This window comes from Helicoverpa zea, chromosome 27, assembly GCF_022581195.2.
Source record: "Helicoverpa zea isolate HzStark_Cry1AcR chromosome 27, ilHelZeax1.1, whole genome shotgun sequence".
Taxonomy (NCBI): domain Eukaryota; kingdom Metazoa; phylum Arthropoda; class Insecta; order Lepidoptera; family Noctuidae; genus Helicoverpa; species Helicoverpa zea.
The window spans coordinates 1,246,347-1,266,426 of NC_061478.1; the positions used below are offsets into that span (position 1 = coordinate 1,246,347).

At 39.5% G+C, this 20,080-nt stretch overlaps 1 protein-coding gene across 13 annotated transcripts in view; it reads right to left on the bottom strand.

The window, feature by feature from the left end:
- Positions 1-20,080, bottom strand: part of LOC124643348 (talin-2) — a 119,074-nt gene that overhangs the window by 11,676 nt on the left and 87,318 nt on the right. For 10 of the 13 annotated variants that reach the window (XM_047182308.1, XM_047182303.1, XM_047182307.1 and 7 more), the window contains 11 exons: positions 19,876-20,006; positions 19,118-19,250; positions 11,344-11,467; positions 10,749-10,913; positions 10,032-10,222; positions 7,000-8,742; positions 4,306-4,422; positions 3,702-3,887; positions 3,140-3,347; positions 2,181-2,311; positions 316-435 (listed from right to left, as the gene is read on the bottom strand). In XM_047182308.1, coding sequence (XP_047038264.1) covers positions 316-435; positions 2,181-2,311; positions 3,140-3,347; positions 3,702-3,887; positions 4,306-4,422; positions 7,000-8,742; positions 10,032-10,222; positions 10,749-10,913; positions 11,344-11,467; positions 19,118-19,250; positions 19,876-20,006 — 3,249 coding nt within the window. The remainder of the gene's footprint in view (positions 1-315; positions 436-2,180; positions 2,312-3,139; positions 3,348-3,701; positions 3,888-4,305; positions 4,423-6,999; positions 8,743-10,031; positions 10,223-10,748; positions 10,914-11,343; positions 11,468-19,117; positions 19,251-19,875; positions 20,007-20,080) is intronic. The other 3 variants (XM_047182310.1, XM_047182312.1, XM_047182309.1) reach the window with 1 other exon arrangement.

Genomic DNA, 20,080 nt, shown 5'->3' on the forward strand with positions numbered 1-20,080 from the left:
TTTTTAACTAGCAGGGATAACGTATATAAGGAAGTTTATAGATTAGAGAAGATAAAGTCATTATAATATAGGCGTACATAATGGAAGTATATAAGGGGAGTAGGTACATAAGGAAGTACATAAGGGGCGTATATAAACGGAGTACATAATGGGAGTATATAAGGGGACTAAATAAGAAAGTATAAGAAGTACATAAGGGGAGTAAATAAGAAAGTATATAAAGAAGTATATAAGGGGAGTATATAAGGGAAGTACATAAAGGGAGTACATAAGGAAGTACATAAGGGTATACATTATAAAGTATTAATTCAATACCTGATCAATAAGCTCTCTCTGAGCGGCCGAGGCAGCTCGCACGAGGGCTGACGTGGCCGCAATGATGGACTTCGCAGCTTCCAAGATCATCTCATCGAAGTTCAGGCTCTCATCTGCTTCCTGGTAAACGTTACAAGTTCAGAATTAAAGGAAATAGGTAAGAGAAACTTAAGTCTTGGTTTCACTGGTTACCGATAAAGTGCATATATAAGGTGCAAGTAGCTTGCGCATGTTAAGGCACATGCGCGGGTTACATGCATTTTAAAAACGTGCGGGTCCAGCGACTCGCGCATGTACCAAAGCAAAATACCCATCCGCGCGCTCTTGGCACTTGCGCATGTTAACTTGCTCCAGCTATATGCACCCATAGTGTTAATTAGTTACCCGAGACAGGGACAGAACATAAAGTTTAATTCTGTTTACATGACTAGACAGAGACATGAGAAAATATACGGAAAAACAAAAGATAGGTAGACAGGAAACTGATGGTACAATGGTTAAGATAGTACACATTAAAAAATTAATACATATTGTGTTACATGACTTTCAAAAGAATATTAAAAATATGCGGCTAACTTTGATTTTTTTAAAGAATTAAATTCAATAGTTAGACATAAAATAAGCATACATTAACACATACAAAATAAGAGAGACAGAGACAGACAGACATACAAAAAACAAGAAAACATTAGTAACCAGTTAAAAACACAATGTGGTAAAATCTTCTTAGTCTGACACCAGTCCAACCAAGGGGTATTGGGTTGCCCAGGTAACTGGGTTGAGGGGGTCAGATAGGGCAGTCGTTCCTTGTAAAGCACTGGTACTCAGCTACATCCGGTTAGACTGGAAGCCGACCCCAACATAGTTGGGAAAAAGACTCGGAGGATGATGTAGTAAAATCTTCATGTATTGCGCCGTTCTTCCAGTAGAGGGCGCCGGTATCGATGTGTAATATGTTTGATTCCTGGGTGATGCAAAACGATACAACCAAGAATATCAAACATATCTCAACGACACTGCGGCAGTTTTTCTTTTCTTTACATCCGGTTCCTTTATCTTTTGGGCTTCTTCTCCATACTTCTTTTTTAAGTTTTTTGTCGATAGGTTTTGTTGGTATAGTCGGTTCACTAAATTAGTACTACTAAGTATATATTATTTTATTTTTTTATTAAAAACCTTATTTATAAAATAATCTCTAAATTATCAAAAAATATTGCCAGTTTAATCAAATAATTAAATATTGACTAATATTTGTATGTAGCAACACTAATTTAGTAAACAGACTTCTGAAGTTTTGTGCACAGTAAATAAATATACATAGAAGAGAAGAAACACAGACAAATAATACAAATACAAAATGAAATAGAATACAGACGATTTTTGTGTTAGTTAGAGTTAGTTTCCAAAAATAAATGAATTGAATATAAAGAAATATGACACAGGAATATGACACTTCTTCTCAATAGACCTTTTACTCGACGATATGTTATTTCCATCCCAAAAACCCCACGAAACAGTATTCTCGTTCTTTTAAATACATTAATATATAAGTATCTAACCACTTCCCCGTCCACGATGCAGATATAATAGTTAAACAATCGGTAATGTATCACAAATGTCAGTGAAGTTATTAAGTTTATATACAGGAATAGTATGCACAGTCAAAATCTGTTATAACGACATCCAAGGGACTACTCATATTTAGTCGTAAAAACCGATATTTGTAATAAGCATATGATCAGCTAGGACCTTTGATTTTGCTCAATTTAATCGGTATGTTGTTCTAAACGATGTCGCCAAAAACGGTTTTCACTGTATTAATAATGACCATTGAATAAATTAAGAAATAATCTACGCAAACTAACCTGAACTTTAACACTCTTCCTAGGCCTGAGCGACTCGAGTTTCTTGGCAGCGGCATCGATAGACGCCGCGGCTCCCAGTAGCTCGTTCTCGGCTATCACGGTCGGGTCATCCGGGTCCACCCAGTCGGAACCTGTGTGGGTTCATGTGTGGTTAGAGGGGGGCTCGTGGCTAAGTGATAATAGGGGTTGGTCATATTATATTTAATATTGTAAAGCCGAAAGTTGCATGAAAAGAAATAAACGTTTGAAAGAAGAAAGAAAATACGTTTATTCACGCACGCGTGTGACACAGCCTTACAAACAATAAACAAAAATAATAAAAAAAATAGCAGTCGTTAGAAATACGAAAAGAAAAGACGAATTACAATTAAAAAACAGTAATGGGAAATATGTGTCACACCCCACGTGAAACGGCCCTTGCTCAGCATAATGCTGAGACCCTGTACAGGACAAAAGCCTCAGCGCTGATTTTCAGCGAGATTTATATAATTTAACTTCGGAATAATATGTAGCTTATTTTTTACTCGGGTTCGGCAGTAGCTTATTTTTTACTATGTTAAATTATTGGGGATATTTGCAGGCCTAATAGATCCAATAAAAATGTCAGTTAGGCCAGAAAGTCGGGCATCCAGTCTTACCAAGAGTATTGGGTTGCCTGACTTTGTATTGAAGAAATAATATAATAATAACTACCCTTTATACCCCAACATGGTGGAAAAAGAACCTCCTTTTTCGGAAGTCGAAATTCTCAACCTATATTTAAGCAGCTCAGCTGTATCGACAAAATCACACCTCCTTTTGGGAAGTCGGTTAAAATCCCAACGTAATTGTCCAAATTCACGACCTACCTTTAGTTACTCCTATTTTACAAGTCGGTTAAAAATGTCTCCAGTTAACTTAAAGACCGACCAACACAGTTATCGTCGGTGAAATTAGATTGGAAGTAAGTCCTGACGTACCTTTAAGCAGATCAGCGGTGGCAATGATGTCGGCCGTGGTCTGCGCCACGTGGCGCGACAGCTGCGGCAACATTTGCCTCGCCGCCGCGTCGCCCGCACACGCCGCGAGCACGCCCGACAGTAACGCGCGGTACGCCGTAGCGGCTGCACGACCACATTCTAGCGTTCGGGTTTGGAGTTCTGAGGACTCGGCTGAGTACGCTGCTCCCTGTAGAGGTCAATAAAAAACGATATTAAAAAAAGAATTGGTCTGTAAAGCTGGTTTACGGACGGTAGTTTGACGTGACAACGTCAAACATGACGTATATGTGCCGACCACTCGAGCCTCTCTCGTTCGTGAGACACTGCGCGGGCGGTGGCCACTGTGGCTGCTAGTCGCGTGCTGATCAGCTCTGGCGTCGCTACACTTGGGAACAGGCTGATGATCCTCACCTTACAGATGACGAGCAGGTCTACGACAGTCTTGCGGCCCAGGTTGGCGGCGGCGGTGAGCTGGTCCTGCTAGTCGCGTGCTGATCAGCTCTGGCGTCGCTACACTTGGGAACAGGCTGATGATCCTCACCTTACAGATGACGAGCAGGTCTACGACAGTCTTGCGGCCCAGGTTGGCGGCGGCGGTGAGCTGGTCTTGCTTGTTCGCGTTGCCGGCAGACACTGCGCGGGCGGTGGCCACTGTCATCTGTCGAGTGCAGCGGATCAGTTCTTCGGGGGTTGCTGTGGTCTTCGGCGGTGTAGAGGACATCAGCACCTGTGGGAGGAATATAGAATAAAACATCCACTATTATACAAACAACAGTCGAATTAAAGGGTATCGGGTAAGGGGTAACCAAGGCCAAAGCCTGCCAGGGCTGCGGGATTGTTCGCGCGAGTTACTGCGGCCCTGGTACATAAAAAGTCTACGAAGGAACATGATGGGTTTTAGTCAGTAAGAGTCTGCCACTCTCTCAAGCTGCTAACACAGCGGGAGGCGTCATTTGATGAATTCCCATAGAAAAGGGGTATTGGGTTGCCTAGGTAATAGGGTTGAGATGGTCAGACAGGCAGACGCTCCATGTAAAACACTGGTACTCAGCTGCATCCGGCTAGACTGGAAGCCGACTCCAACATAGTTGGGACACGCTCGGCAGATGATCTTCAAAGCCTTACTTAAGGAGGTTCATATATACCTCAATCTCCTGAGAAATAGCCTCAATAGTAGACTCCAGTGCCCTGGTGCCTCGCGTATGCTCATCTTCCACAGCCTTCACGGTCTTCAGCAGTGACGTCACATTGGTCACCATCACCTGTGTGGAACGAAATGTCAGTTTATGTTTGATGACGTGATTGTTGGGAATGGTGGGTTTTCTGATTGGAAATTGAAGACTTTTTTGACCGACTTCGCGAAAAGGAGGTTATCGATTTTATTTTTATTTATTATTTACATGGAAGTTACAAAAAACGCAAATATAAAGAATATTGGTCATATCTATGCTTGTTAAAGATAATTTTTTTGATTAGAAAAATGCGAGTAAATTATTTTGGTTTTAGCAGAAAGAGGATACAATTGTAATTTTGATTTGGTTAACCAATTAGAAAGAAAGAAGTTAATGTGGCGAAAATAATTTGCCTTCTATGTGTCTACAATTAATCAATTTTTAAAGTGCCAAAAGTCGCCTGCAAATTGAAGATTTAAGTCATATTTAATCAGAAAACCACCCTACCCAACAACTAAATAATTTTGTGAATTAAATATTCATTTCATCATTAAGAACAACAATGTTATAATATTAAAACTAAAAACAATGAACTTAAAGCTTTGGGTTGCCAACTAGAATTAGGTATTTATTTTAGAGAAAAAAAAAAATACAAAATATGTATGAGAAAACCCTGCGAAACGACAGAAGCACCATGCCATAGCGGGAAACCCATAAGCTTTCAATAAACACCATAAATATATAGAAATAAACTTTAAAATACATAAATAACTTATACAAGGTGAGGTAGGGTAGCAACAGCGTAATTTACGCCGCCAAAAATGAGTTGTTGAAAATACGCGGCCGAGTTTAGGGGCATAGCACGAAAGGACTTCTATATTTGTAACGTTAGTGTAAGCGATTTTGAATTTATTATAAATCAAATTAAGACTAAAAATGGATGTTGAAAATTGAAAAAAAAAAAGTAAAATTAAAAGAAAAAATTAAAATTAAAAGAAAGTAGTAAAATTTAAAGATATATCTTTCAATTTTGATAATTAAGTAAGTTTTCATTAGCTAATGAAAATTCTAAAAAAAAAGTATATTATAAATTAGTATTCTATAAAAAACGATTTCTAAAGCTTTAGAAATACTTTAAAAAATCGCTTACTCAACGAAACCATCACTATCCGTGCTAAGCCCTCCAAAATATAGCTTATGCAGCTAAAACTTAGTTCCACGCTCATTTTTCGCGGCGTACTTTACGCAGCGTTACGCCGACCGCACCATAGTCAGTTGTCTGTCAATATTGGACCGAGAAGCTGGCTGATAGGCTGATGAAAGCTTTTGGTGTTGTTATAGACGTATGATAAAGCTCTCGAACCGAGCAATGATATGGTCATGAGTTCACTGGGAAATGTGCTTAGAACAACCATGGTGATTGATGTGGGAATACTGTGGAAAATCTTCTTGGCAGTCGGGTAAAACGACTAATTAAACAACTAGAAATAATGACAGGAACATCTATAGAAATATCGATTAAATATAGAATTAAAGTATCGATAAAAAATATCGATACTTATTTGTGTCCATAAGCTGAAACTTAGTGACTACTAACTATATTATTTCTAAAATTAAAAAGACATTATTTTAACTATTTTAGTATTTAGTTCTTTATAGACTAAACACACTGCAATTATTATTATTCCTAAAATGAAATGTTTAAACAAAACAATTAAATCTCACTCTGAAAGAAAAATTGTTTGTAACCGACTTCAAAAATGAGAGGTTCGTGAGATTTTTTGTAATATCAAACATTGCCGAATATGATCCAATTTCTGTGCTTTTTGAACTCGAAAGTCCAAAAATAAAGTTGAAGTCGATTATTTTTCTATTTTTGTAAAAATATAATTCAAGCAAGTGGCCACGACATTCGCATGCCACACAGACAGAAAACTAAACACATTTCGATAAAACGTTTCACAATGATAGATGACTGAAGCAAGTTAGTTAATGGCGGTCGGTTCTTGCATACACTTGGTTCTCCTATCAATAGCTTTATTCCCGGATAATAGTATTAGCCTGTATGCTAAACTTCGTGTAAATAATAATAGAGGTAGACTTTAAAATGTATTATAAAATATTTATAGAATTTGGAAAAAGAAAATTTGCTACCAACATTGAAAAAAATTATGTACTTTTTCTGTATTTTTGTTTAAGATTTCCCACTAAAAATTACATAAACTACCTCTTAAATACGCAGTGACTAAAATCTTGGATCAATATAATATCTAAACCGTTTTTTAACCCACTTCCCAAAAGATGCTGATGATTTTGTAACGCCACTAGTGAAGGGTGCCCACCCTTTTGGGGGCTGTCTTTACTATTACTCTTTATTGCACACTATTAATACATAAAGAACAAAAACAGTTTATATACAACGGCGTGCTTAACCTATCTCTCTATATACTATTTATATATTTTTGACGTTTAAAAAGTGCTGATATTCAGCCTTGAATTAATGAAGTGACCTAGGAAAAGACCAAGAACACAATATAAAAAGCTTTACATGTGCGTGCAAATATAGGGTAACAGTGCAAAACCGACCGCCACACGACAATGACTGGTAACCATGGAAAGCTAACCACACCATGCTCGATCAAGGCGTGCGTAACATTAAGTTCTGACCGATTCATCGTCCTTCGTCGTCACAGCTTCCGTTTCTTTAAACTGATCATGTTTTATCTCGTCTAACATCCTCAATTGTTCCTCCATGCGAGAACTCGGTCTTGAACGTGAACGGGAACGAACGAATGAATGATTGAAGTTTTCAGAATCGGTCTTGTTCAGTATTCTTTCGTAGACATTCCACCAATTGTCTATTGAGCCGAATTGTTGTTCGCGACTTTTTAATATACTTTCGTAAATCCGCCACCAATTGTTCGCGTAATATTCTAAGGGGTATGTTCTTGTTAAGTCGAAAATTTCCGGGGTGTTTTGATACTTTTCCGGATTTGATCTGGTACTTTTCATAGTGTCTGTGTTAAATGTTATTTTAGTCTGACGGTTTATGTTTCTATGTAAACTATTTGTGGAATATACGTTTCTATTTTCCGGTATATTTTCTTTGTCTCTCGTATCTTTTTTGTATTTTCTTATAATGTCTTTGTAATATCTTTCCAGTAGACAAAGTTCTTCGTAAGTATATTTGCTTGTATCTATCTGAGAGTATATGTTGAGTATCTCTTGAATTTCAACCTTTTTTCTGCGATCAATTTTTATATTAGATAGAGCTTTTAGCTGTTCAATTAGAGGATCAAAGCCTTTGTAAATAAAGTCCTTTTTGGCGAATTCTATTAGTTTTAAAACCATGTCTTCGTACTTTTTATTATATTCCAAATCTTGGTTGACTGCCTTGGATTTATCAACTTCTTCAATGAAGTTCTGTAGCGTATGTTTTTCATTTTCGAACTTGTCAATCTGTGTTTGGAATTCACCTAGGACAAGCTCGTGTCCACTGAATCTTTCTAGATCTCGCCTAGCTTCCTCCATTTTGTCTAGATTTCTCTTAGCTAGCGCTTTCCACCATTCAGTGTCATCTTTGAACATTTTCCAAAATTCCATTCTGACCTTTTTGGTCATCGTATTAACGTCCGTCACATCTTTCGTCACAGTTTTGGTCTTAACTTCAGGATTGACTATTATTTCCATAGATTCATCTTTTTGTTTTTCCTCTGGACTAAGTATTTGTTTAAGCGTATCTTTAGTGTCTGGTGAAGTTTGAATGTCTAAGCTTACTGGTCGGATCTTTTTAATTCTGAATACTGGGCTTGTTAGCTTAACATCATCTGGTTTATTCTCATTTTTAACCACAGTTTCTTTAACTTCAGTTCGTGTGATAATTTCTACTTCATCTAAGTTTTCAATGACAGCTGACAGTCGTTTCATTTCTGAGTCTAAGTCATGATTAGCCTTCAATCTTTGAATCATGTCTATCTTTCGTTTATTTTCGACTTTATCACCGATATCTTTAGCTAAATCTGCTAGTTTCTTAGTCTCCCCTAGAAGTATATTTTCTCCGTATTTCAAAACCCTCCAATCCATGTCTAACAAGCTATTTTTGGCCGCCAAATTATATCTTTCATTTAAATCATCATTTTTGAGGCTCCTAACAGGTGGTATAGTCATCAAATTTTCTATATAAGTGATGATTTCCTCACAATTGTCGTGGAATATAGTTGGGGAGACATCGTCGTCTTGGCTGGAGTAGTCTAGGAGTTTGACCAGCTCGTCCTCCTGGTCTGATTGAAAGATGTCGGTTTCTGAGTCTGCCGAGTTATAGTCGCTGCGCAAGAGAGAGCGTCGGTTTGGGCGGGGGATGGTGCTGGCTTTGAGTGGGAGACTCCAGCGACGATTGGTGTCCGACAGCCGCTAGAGAAAATACTGCTCAGTCCAATATTGACAACACAACATATACGCCCGGACAACACAATGTTATGGAATGTATGTACCCTGCTATTAATAATAATAAACACGGATTAAAGTTATCTAAGAATATTTAATAGTTAAAATTGTACAAAGAGCCGATTTTTTAATCACCACTTAACTTCTATCTGAAGAATAAATATGGCGGATTGACTTATTAGACTTTCTATACAAAAGCTGTCAAAACGTCAAATATATTCTACAGACTAAAGTTGCATAGGGATTGAAAAATCTGGCCTTAAGTGCGCAAAATTTTGCAAAATTGCCGTATTGAAAGTTAAAACATATGAAAATGATACTCCTTACATATTCCAGGTGTCTTTAATCCATGTTTATTAATAAGACTAAGTATAAGAGTTTTATAAATAAGAATAGTGATGCACCATTGTTTTTAACTTTATCGATAAGTGTACCCTCTAGTGCATCGCTATTTTCATATTACTGTATTAATACTACGAAAAACATGTGTTTTTGTATTCTATGTAAAGTTATTAGAAATCTGTGTTAAAATTAAAGAAAAAAAGAAACACAAAAGTATGGAAATAAGATTGATCTTTTGTAGAGTTTTTATCTATTTTCCTCTGAAATGTATCGTGGTATATTGATATATTATGACATAAAACTATATTTATTTACATTCTACGAGTATGTAGGCAAATATTAAGTGTATTTGTGAAAGGTGTTACTGAAAATACTATTTACAATGAAAAATCATGAGAAAAAGTCATCATGACTCGATGATACAGGGACTTGTAAAGAATCCGAAACTATTGAAACGATTTGAAAAGTTCTTTCACTGTTGCTAAGCTACCCTCTTCCAGAGTAACATGGGCTATATTTTATCTCGGTAAGGGCAGTAGTTCCCACGGGACGCAGTTGAAACCGCAGGAAATTGCTTATGTTTAGAAAGTGCTTTCATAAATGGAGTATAACAAGTAGGTGAAGGCCATTTGAGGGCTGTCTTTTGCAAACTTGACCTTCACAAAGTGCTGATTTTCAGCGTACTTTGAACAAATGACTCTTTATCTTTATCGTTTACAGTATTTTCCCACTATTTAATGTATGTCATTATACATATTAACCTTCTTCTTTAATCACTCTATATATTATAAAAACCGCATGAAAATCGGTTGCGTAAATTAAAATTTTGAAGACATAAGCGTACAAAAGGACATAGAGACAGAAAGATCGATTTTTTTAATACTATGTAGTGATGTTCGTATGTGTAATCTTACCTTAGCAGCATGTTTCAGCCGATGCATATCAGGGGAAGCCACATGCTTCCCGCTTGCAGCCGTAGTGGCCGCGGCGAGGTCGCGTAGGGCTGCGGCCACATCTCGGGCCGCGTTGAGGAGCAGGACTTGGGGCTCTGGGGCTCCGGACCCGAGAGACATGGCTCCCAGTTTTACTACTTCACATAGTTGTACTGTGGGGGAGAAAATGGGGATAAAGACTGTTGTATAAAAATGAATGGCTCTGCATTATTTACTAAAATTATCTTGAATAACTCTGTCTATTAAAAAAAGTCGCATTGTATTGATACGTTAAGTTGTTTTTAAAATCAGAGCACACATATCGACTGATAGAAAGTGTGGCAGCGACTTTGTTTTATAAAAAAAAAAATATATTATAGGAGTACACAATGGGTAATAAATGGCATTATCTGTGGTAGTGTAAAATGTATGTTGGTTAGTAAGTAATAATATCTCAACTAAACACACGTTAGAACCAAGATGTTGGTTCGTTTCGATTCGTCATAGATGTCCTAAAATTTATTACTTTTCTTATGTGGTAGTTTTGCCTGCAAAAAGATGGAAGCAGGCCGTGCAAATAACTTTTCTTGCCTATTTTCTTTTCTTAGTATTTTTGTACATACTTCTTTGTTAATTGCCCATACACAGATCTTGACAGCAATCTTTATACGGCAATGTAATTTGACTTTCACAACTTACCAATAGTGCTGACAGCACTTTGAGCGGCTGCAGCCAGTTGTTCCTGTGTGCCGGCTGCTCCTCCGACCAGGGTCTTGGTGTCTTCCACCAGAGTTTTAGCTGTTTTGAGGATATTCTCCCGGTGGTCGGAGAATGTGTCCGTTTCTTTCTCGGAGTGGAGTGTTCCTGTGGGAAGATAATTTAGATTAACAACTGAACAAACAAAAGAAAACACAAATTGAGAATCTATGCCTTTTTTGGCAAGTCGGTAAAGAAGTTATCGTTTATAAATGGGTGAACGTCTATGTCGTTGAGAGTAGTCAGAAAAACGAACTTCTGACAGCCAGATTTTATTTTACAAGAGATATAGAATTACTCGGTAAGTTAAACGCTCAACTGATTTTTATCAATCATATCTGAGAATACTCGCCCGTAAGTCAATTTTAATTTTAAAAAGTAATATTTATTATGGTGCCATGAACAGACAGACATGTCAAACTTGTAACACCCTACTTTTTCGTCGGTAGTTAAAAAGTAGCTAGTATACATGAAAATGTGTATTTCCGCAGTGTTTAATTGTTTTCAGTTAAATAATATAAAGCTATATAATACATACCAGCGCTAGCGAACAGTATAGTAGTATCCAGGTCGCCAATAATGGCGGCGATGGTAGCCGCCGCGTCGATGCACGCCTGAGTACCGCGAGAGCCAGCTTGCAGAGCACTTAGTACTGCTATCACCTGAGGATAAATAAAATGAAATAAGTATCAAAGAATGTTATTGATAAAATGTATTATAAATGCAGAATTGTCTGTGTAAATATATACTAACTAGCTTTTGCCCGCGACTTCTTTCGCGTGGAATAGTAACTTCCGGTAGATTTTTGGTTTGACCAATAGGTGGCGCTATATGTCCGGAATAAATTTCACACAAATCGATTCAGTAGTTTAGGCGTGAAGAAAAGACAGACAGACAGACAGACAGAGTTACTTTCTCATTTATAATATTAGTTAGGATATAATGAAAAGCTATAACTTTGTTTGTGTCTTAGAAGCTCCGAAACTACGGAACAGATTTGAAGAGTTCTTTCACTGTTGACAAGCTGTACTATCCCCGAGTCATGGGTGACATAGTATACGCTATTATATATATATATGTACGTGTACGAGAAGCAGAGAGGGAGAAATCGTAAGAAACTCATCCTCCGAGCCTTTTTAACCGACTTCAAAAAAGGAGGTTCTCAATTCGACCGTATTTTTTTTTTTTTTTTTTTTTTTTTGTATGTTTGTTACGCGATTACTCCGCCAGTTATTAAATTCTTGACCGTTATTTGAAGCTTACTAGTTTGAGATAGGCACCTACGTGTTTTCCGCTTTTATCTCTGTCCTTTTCTACCCCATATCTTGCATCTCTCTCGCACACCGACCAGTTTCACTCCCCACCAGGCAGGAGGCGACGAGTGTTCTCGGCGGCCACAGTTCGTCATTGGCGTCTTGTTTTCCGCCCGAGAAGGTTGGTCTAACCAACCGCTGTAGTATTTCGTTGAAAAATAAACTCAGTGCTCTCGCAGAACACAGGTGAGTTTATAATATTTTATACAATTTGTTAACGGTTTTACCGTTCGATATTCGATTTTGCGAAATCAAGTGTTAATATTTTGTACATCTACCCCTTTTTTGTCACGAGTTTTTTCCGTGTACTTTTTTTTTTTCAGTAATTTGTTTTCAGAATGAGTGACTTATAAAGCAAATATGGATGCGGTAAATAATAAAGCTACCACAGCCCGTGCACGTGACTATGGAAAAGAAAGCAAGCCCGAAGTTCCTAAGGCACCTGTGGCCCTAGTTCAATCCTGCAAGGCGTTCAACTTTTTGACAAAAAAGAATGGTGTGAGGTGCGGTCCAACCAGCATCTCCTTAGTTCGGACTGGTCACTACCGCACTTGAAGAGGGCTGGTGGTGTCAAGAAAGCTTTTCGGCCTTGAAAGACTTGGTACGCTCCCCTCGGACTGCCAGTAAGTCTGTTAGCCACCCCCCATGGGGGTCGGCTCATTATCACGGCGTGTGATGGTTTTCGGCCTTGAAAGACTTGGTACGCTCCCCTCGGACTGCCAGTAAGTCTGTTAGCCACCCCCCGTAGGGGTCGGCTCATTATCACGGCGTGTGATGGTTTTCGGCCTTGAAAGACTTGGTACGCTCCGCCTAGGACTGCCAGTAAGTATACTAGCCACCCCCCGCAGGGGTCGGTTCATTATCACGGACCCGCGCAGGGTACCAATCTTGCATTTTGCGAGTCGCAGCATCATTACAAAGCAGGGACCAGTAAGTATACTAGCCACCCCCCGCAGGGGTCGGTTCATTATCACGGACCCGCGCAGGGTACCAATCTTGCATGTTGCGAGTAGCAGCATCATTACAAAGCAGGGACCAGTAAGTATACTAGCCATCCCCCGCAGGGGTCGGCTCATTATCACGGACCCTCGCAGGGTACCAATCATGCATGTTGCGGGTCGTACCATCATTGCAATCTACCCTCGCAGGGTGGCTTTTTGGATCGACTTTCGAAGAGTCGCCATTATAACCTTCCCTCGAAGGGAAATGGTAATCACACTCACGCTGAATGGCGTGTGACGCAAAACTCTAAAAGCTCCCTTGGGATATCACGAGTAAATTACAATAGGAACCATGTCCAACAGAGGAAACAGAAAGCGTCCAGGACCGCAGGCGGACTTTGATGCGTCCAACAAGGCACGTAAGTTATGACTTTCCAGGCGGGTTGCCTAACATTATATCAAGACCAATGGAAAGAAATGGGAGCTCCGCCTTTCTTGTTAAAAATAATAACTGGGTATCGCATACCATTGGCCAAAAGCCACCTTTGATAGATAATGCCAGATTTGACCAGAGAGTCCAAAGAGATGGATGTCGTCATATCCCAAATGATAAAACAAAAAGTTCTATTGATAGCTGCAAATTCTGCCAGCTTTCTTTCCAATATGTTTCTTGTGCCCAAAAGGCGACGGAAAGAACCGTCCAATACTCAATCTCAAGGTTCTCAACAAGTTCATAATTACGGAACCCTTCAGTTTAATAAATGTTTTTCGGGTGCTAGAGTTTCTTCAGAAAGACGAATGGCTGTGCAAGTGGATCTCGCCCAGGCTTACTTCTACCTTCCGGTAGCCGAAGGTCACAGATATGTTCTTCGACTAGTATACAGAAGAAGACTGCTTCAGATTACGTGCCTACCATTTGGCTTAAGCACGGCACCCAAGACCTTCGCCACAGTGACCAATTTGGGTGGCTCAAACTTTGAAAACTCAAGGGTTACTTATAATTGTGTATCTCGATTTTCTGGTGGCTCACCAAGATATATTTGCCTACTTTGGGATCATTTGCACCATGTTTTGGATGGCAAGTGAATAAATCGCAAGCATTATCAACAAGATAATGACAAAACGCACTACGTGACAAACAGCACGACAAACTTAGAAGACCTGCATAGCTTGATAGGACTTTTAAACTTCGCAAGTTTTCGTTGTTCCATACGGCAGACTGCATTACCGGGCTCTCCTCACTTTCCTCAATGCAGTGTTGAACAGCAATCTATACCTACCCTATTCATGGAACCGTGAGCCAAACGGTGAACAAACCATAAAAAGGGTTCTTATAAGTCACGATTGAAGTAATGATCATATTTTATAAAAATAACTACGAAAGTAATATACTGACAACATTAGAAATGATATTTTAGAACGATGTCTGTGGAACTTATGCAATCTTTTCAAACTTAATTGAAATCAAATATGTATGATAAATGCCGTAAATTATTTTCTTAATTTTAATGAAATATGTAGTAAATCGTTTACATGTAAAATGAACCTAGAAGTCTTGACTGTCATACATAGAACCCTACTTAATTGAAGACCACAGATACTAAGAACATTTTACATAAAAATGTGACGTTTTTGTCATCGGTCGGGTTATACCCACCATTTTGAAAAAGTGTCATTCTTTGGTTACATTGTGGGCTCACGGCTCGGTGAATGGAGTATAGCAATGTTGAACCTACCAGCAGATACCTTAGCAGATCTAAAGTGGTGGCTGGTCAGCTGCCACCAAACCTTGGATATTCATTCGCCACTTCCCTGTCACCTTATAACCACGGACGCCTCCGATGTAGGATGGGGGCACAACTGAACGGAACTCCCGTAATGGGTTCATGGAACGAGAGAGAAAAAGGCTTTCACTGCGATCTGAAAGAGATGCTTGCAGTGTTAACTGGAAAATCACGGCAAGTTGCTAAAGAGATCAACAGCCATTTTTCAATGCAGAAATGGGACTGTGGTGTCATATCTAAGAAATCAAGGTGGCACCCGATCAAGGAGCTTACCGAACTTGACGTACAGAGTATTCAGTTATCTTGAGCTGTATCAAATCTATCACGTCGTGAATCATATACCAGCCCTATTCAACAGTCAGGCAGACCATCTCTCCCGACACAAACCTCCACCGGAGTGGCATCTTGTATCAGCAGTGGACCTATTTGCCTCGAAGCGAGCCCAGGGACACATAGTTGTGTACTACGTGCCCCTAGATCTGAAGGACCCGAAAGCGGGGTTCCACGATGCATTTTTCTCAAGTTTTGACTTACCCGCTAGCATGGGTATTACCGTCACCTTACCTTATACCGTAGGTCCTCAGTCATCTCAATTCAGGAACGGGAGTTAATCTCATAGTAGTTCCTTCGGTGGCACCAGGTATTTTGGCGAGCAGATTTGAAGTCCCGATCATTAGCAGTACCCTACACACTGATGAACCTCGAGCAGAAACCGAAAGACACAGCAACGGGGATACCCCCTGCCAAGGTCAAGGAAATGGGGGGGGGGGAGGGACAAGGAGTCTCTCCGACTGAAGTCTTCTTCAATCCACACGCAACACTTATCAATCAGCTTGGAGTCGATGGTTAAATTGGGGCGAAAAGTATGAAATTGGATCCTATGAATCCTTGAATCCCTATTTGGACCTATACTTACCCAATTTTTATTAGCGGACTAACACATAGTAAATAAACTAGCATACAATACTATTTTATTACACAAGTCAGTTATAGCTACACTATGCAATGCAGAAACCACTCTAGAGCTAGGCTCACACGTTCTAGTCGGACACATTTTAAAATCAATAGCGCTGAGCAAACCTGTTCCCCGGGAAGCCGTCCATCTGGAATATTGACCAATTGGTAACCTACTTAAGTGCAGTAAACGTAGACGAGAATAATCCATTTGCAACTTCCAGGCACACTGCTACTCTTTCTTTTGCTAGCTTGTTTCGGAAAGGCGAGTCCATGATCTTTCCTTGCTTGCAATAGACCCAGAACATTTCAAAAACAACAAAGATAATTTAATCTTATGGCCAGTCTTTGGCTCTAAGACCGACAGTTCTAGTCATAGGCAGTCGGGTTGTTGTTTGATGGATAATCAGGAAAATATAAATCTAAGTCCAGTGTATTGGGTCAGAAAGACTAAAGCCTTGTTAGAAGATAGACGGACATCGGCTAATTCCTTAAATTTATTTATATCCGTTAGAGGCCAACCAAAGGCAGGCACCCGAACGATGATGCGGGTGGATTAAGACATTGTTAAAAGAGGCAGGAATAACTACAACCCCAGGAAGCTTCCACTCGGCGGTAGCGTCAAAATCTGTGTTGACAATATACCTTTGGACGATATATTAGCAAAGGGTAATTGGCGATCAGGCAATACATTTGCCCATTTTTACAGAAGGGAAAGATACCCACTAAATAAAAGTAGCAAGTTATCTCGATTATTTAATTAATCCAGCTGATTAATGTCTATATTTTTTTTGTTACTATTGTTATTAAGAAGTATCGCAATGTTTTTGTTAATTACTATTAGAAAATGAAATCAATTTTTGCTTTTGTTCTTGCATCTCTCTTTTAATTTTTATTACTCATCCTTCGAGCCCCTTTCCCAACTATGTTGGGGTCGGCTTCCAGTCTAACAGAATGTAGCTGAGTACCAGTACCAGTTAACTTTGATTACATTAGTATTCCAGGACGCAATACACATACTTACATGTGATTACTCGTGTACCTAAGTACCTATTTACATACACAATTTCATTGTGCTTTTGCTCACATTGGCGTCCACTTCCACCAGGCGATAACAAACACGTCTCAAACTAGTAAGCTTCAAATAACGGTCAAGAATTTAATAGCAGCGTTTTACCTGAAATAAAACGCATATTAAATACTTACCTTATTTGAAGCTTACATTTTAATTTCTGCCTGGTGTTTTCGACTCAATGACGAACTGTGGCCGCCGAGAACACTCGTCGCCTCCTGCCTGGTGGGGAGTGAAACTGGTCGGTGTGCGAGAGAGATGCAAGATATGGGGTAGAAAAGGACAGAGATAAAAGCGGAAAACACGTAGGTGCCTATCTCAAACTAGTAAGCTTCAAATAAGGTAAGTATTTAATATGCGTTTTATTTCAGGTAAAACGCTGCTATTAATCGATTTTGATGATTCTTTTTTTGTTTGATAGGATATACTCCCGAGGTGGTCCCATAGACATCAGGTCAGGATCTGATGATGGGAACCCTGAGAAATCGAGGGCAACTTTCGAAAGTTGTAGGCATAATAGGGTAAAAACTTGACAGTCAGGTGTATGCCTGATAGCACTATTCAACAGTGAAGGTTTGGAGCTGACCTGATGATGGAGACCAGAGGAGGTCGAGGGAACTCGACAACTGAATATGTAACCTACCTCGTGTTTAGGCTTATATTATTCGTAATGACAAGACCTTTACAACAGTGAAGGTTTGGAGCTGACTTGATGATGGAGACCAGAGAAGGTCGAGGGAACTCGACAACTAAATATGTAAATTACCTCGTGTTTGGGCTTATATTAAAAAAAAACTTCAAACCTATATATATTTACATATAAATCTACAAACTTAAACTAATAGTAAAAAATGACATTGTAATAACTTAACCAAAAACCCTTAATATGAAAAAATAATGAACAGAAAAAACTATTTTCTTACCACTAAAAATGGAAAAATAAAATTATTTTTTTAAAAAAAACATTAACCGACTTCAAAAAGATATATAAAAACCTAAACTAAAAAGTACAAAATAATATAAGTAACTAAACCAGAAATTTCGAAAGACGATCCAAAAAATTATACGTATACACCTATCTATTTAATATTAATATACAATTATTTTTGGAGTCGGTGCCAGCTAGTGCAAAAAAATCTTAATAAGCCTAAAATAGTCTCGTAACTAAAGAACCGAACGCGAGAATCGAACGAAAAGTACATAAAAATAAATGCATTTGGACACAACCATCAACGTCGTCTGCCCTCACGCGTCTGCCCGTTCGGGTAGCTCACTCGGACACAAACATTACGCACACTGCGCTGTCGCCCCACTCCCGCCACTCACCGCGACAAGTGCGTCCGTGCCGGCCGTCGGCGGTGGCTGTTCCGAATTCCGATTCCGTAAAATTCTAATTTGTTGCAAGGGCAGATTAAACTGTTTATTTTGGCTGGCACCGACTCCAAAACTAATTGTATATTAATATTAAATAGATAGGTGTATACGTATAATTTTTTGGATCGTCTTTCGAAATTTCTGGTTTAGTTACTTATATTATTTTGTACTTTTTAGTTTAGGTTTTTATATATCTTTTTGAAGTCGGTTAATGTTTTTTTTTCCCAATCATGTTGGGGTCGGCTTCCAGTCTAACCGGATTCAGCTGAGTACCAGTGCTTTACAAGTAGCGACTGCCTATCTGACCTCCTCAACCCATTTACCCGGGCAACCCGATACCCCTTGGTTAGACTGGTGTCAGACTTACTGGCTTCTGACTACCCGTAACGACTGCCAAGGATGTTCAATGACAGCCGGGACCTACAGTTTAACGTGCCATCCGAAACACAGTCATTGGTGTCTAAGATATACTTAGAAAGTACATACAAACTTAGAAAAGTTGCTTTGGTACTTGCCTGACCTGGGATCGAACCCGCGCCCTCATACTTGAGAGGTTGGTCCTTTACCCACTAGGCCACCACGACTTTTTCCATCCATCGTAAGAAACTGTTTCATTATATTTCTCTCTTTACCTACTTCTATTTATTCCCGCACCTGTATTTATAACAAACTGCTAATGTCACCAGGAACACAATTCCTTTACGGACGTGGACACCGGCGTGTTCAGACTTGTATTAGGCCTTAGTAGCCATCAGCCAAGTGCCAAAACGGCTGCAGTTTTAATAAATTTTAATAGAAAGTTAAATTCATTTTGTTTTTAGCCACTATTCCTTTAGATAAATCCTGTAGAGATGATGATGATTGTATCACCTACCTTCTCGTTAACAATCTTGGCGCTGTCGGCCACAGCCCGCTGGTTGGTGGGCACGGCGGAGAGGCGACAGTGGCCGCCCGCCTTTATCAGTTCAGCGGCACCCTCGCCTAGTTCTACTACTGCTACGCGGATCCTGGGGACAACAGAATATTTATATGTAAAAATTTAACTCAAAAACATTAACAGAAACTTGGGTAAAAAAAAGCATTTATGGGCCGTCAAAAATGACAAATGAACCTCTCAAAAGGATACCAATGTTATAAATGCGAAAGAGGAGAAAAGAGACAAAAGAGGAGCTTTTGGCTAAGTTACAGCCGGGAAGATCGATTTTAAGGTTAAGCAATGCTTAGGGCCGTCGGTCCGTGGATGGTTGTGGTCAGTCGGTCCAGCTGCCATTTGAAGACTTTAAGGGTAGGGTGAAAGAGTAGACAGAAGCGCAGTAAGTGTGATAGATAACCAGTCCTACCCTAGGGTATTGAGTTGCGAGAGTAACTGTGTTGAGGACGTCAGATAGGTAGCTACTCCATGTGACACACTGGTGGTGGCTTAAACTCATCATGTTCCTTCTTAAGCCCCTTATGTACCCGGACCGCGGTAACTCTTTCGAACAATACTGCAGCTCCGGCAGGCTTGGGCCCTGGTGAACCCACCAGGGGTTTGCTGATTCTCTTTGAGACATTTTTGATCTTAGTAATTAAAGTAGGTAACATTATGGCCACCCATATCTTATCATCTTATCGCTAGTAATTATAACATACCTATTAGCGACATCAGAGTTGGGCGTGGTGGCGGACGCTCCGACGCTGTCCTGCGCGAGTTGCTCGTACTTCTGACACATCTCGTTGCCCAGCTGCACTAGACGGCTCGCGTCCGTCGCTGACTTCGCCGTCTGGGGGAAAAGGATAAAATTATATAGTAGACCGAAGATATCTTTTGTAAATGCATGCATATTGTCTGGCGAGA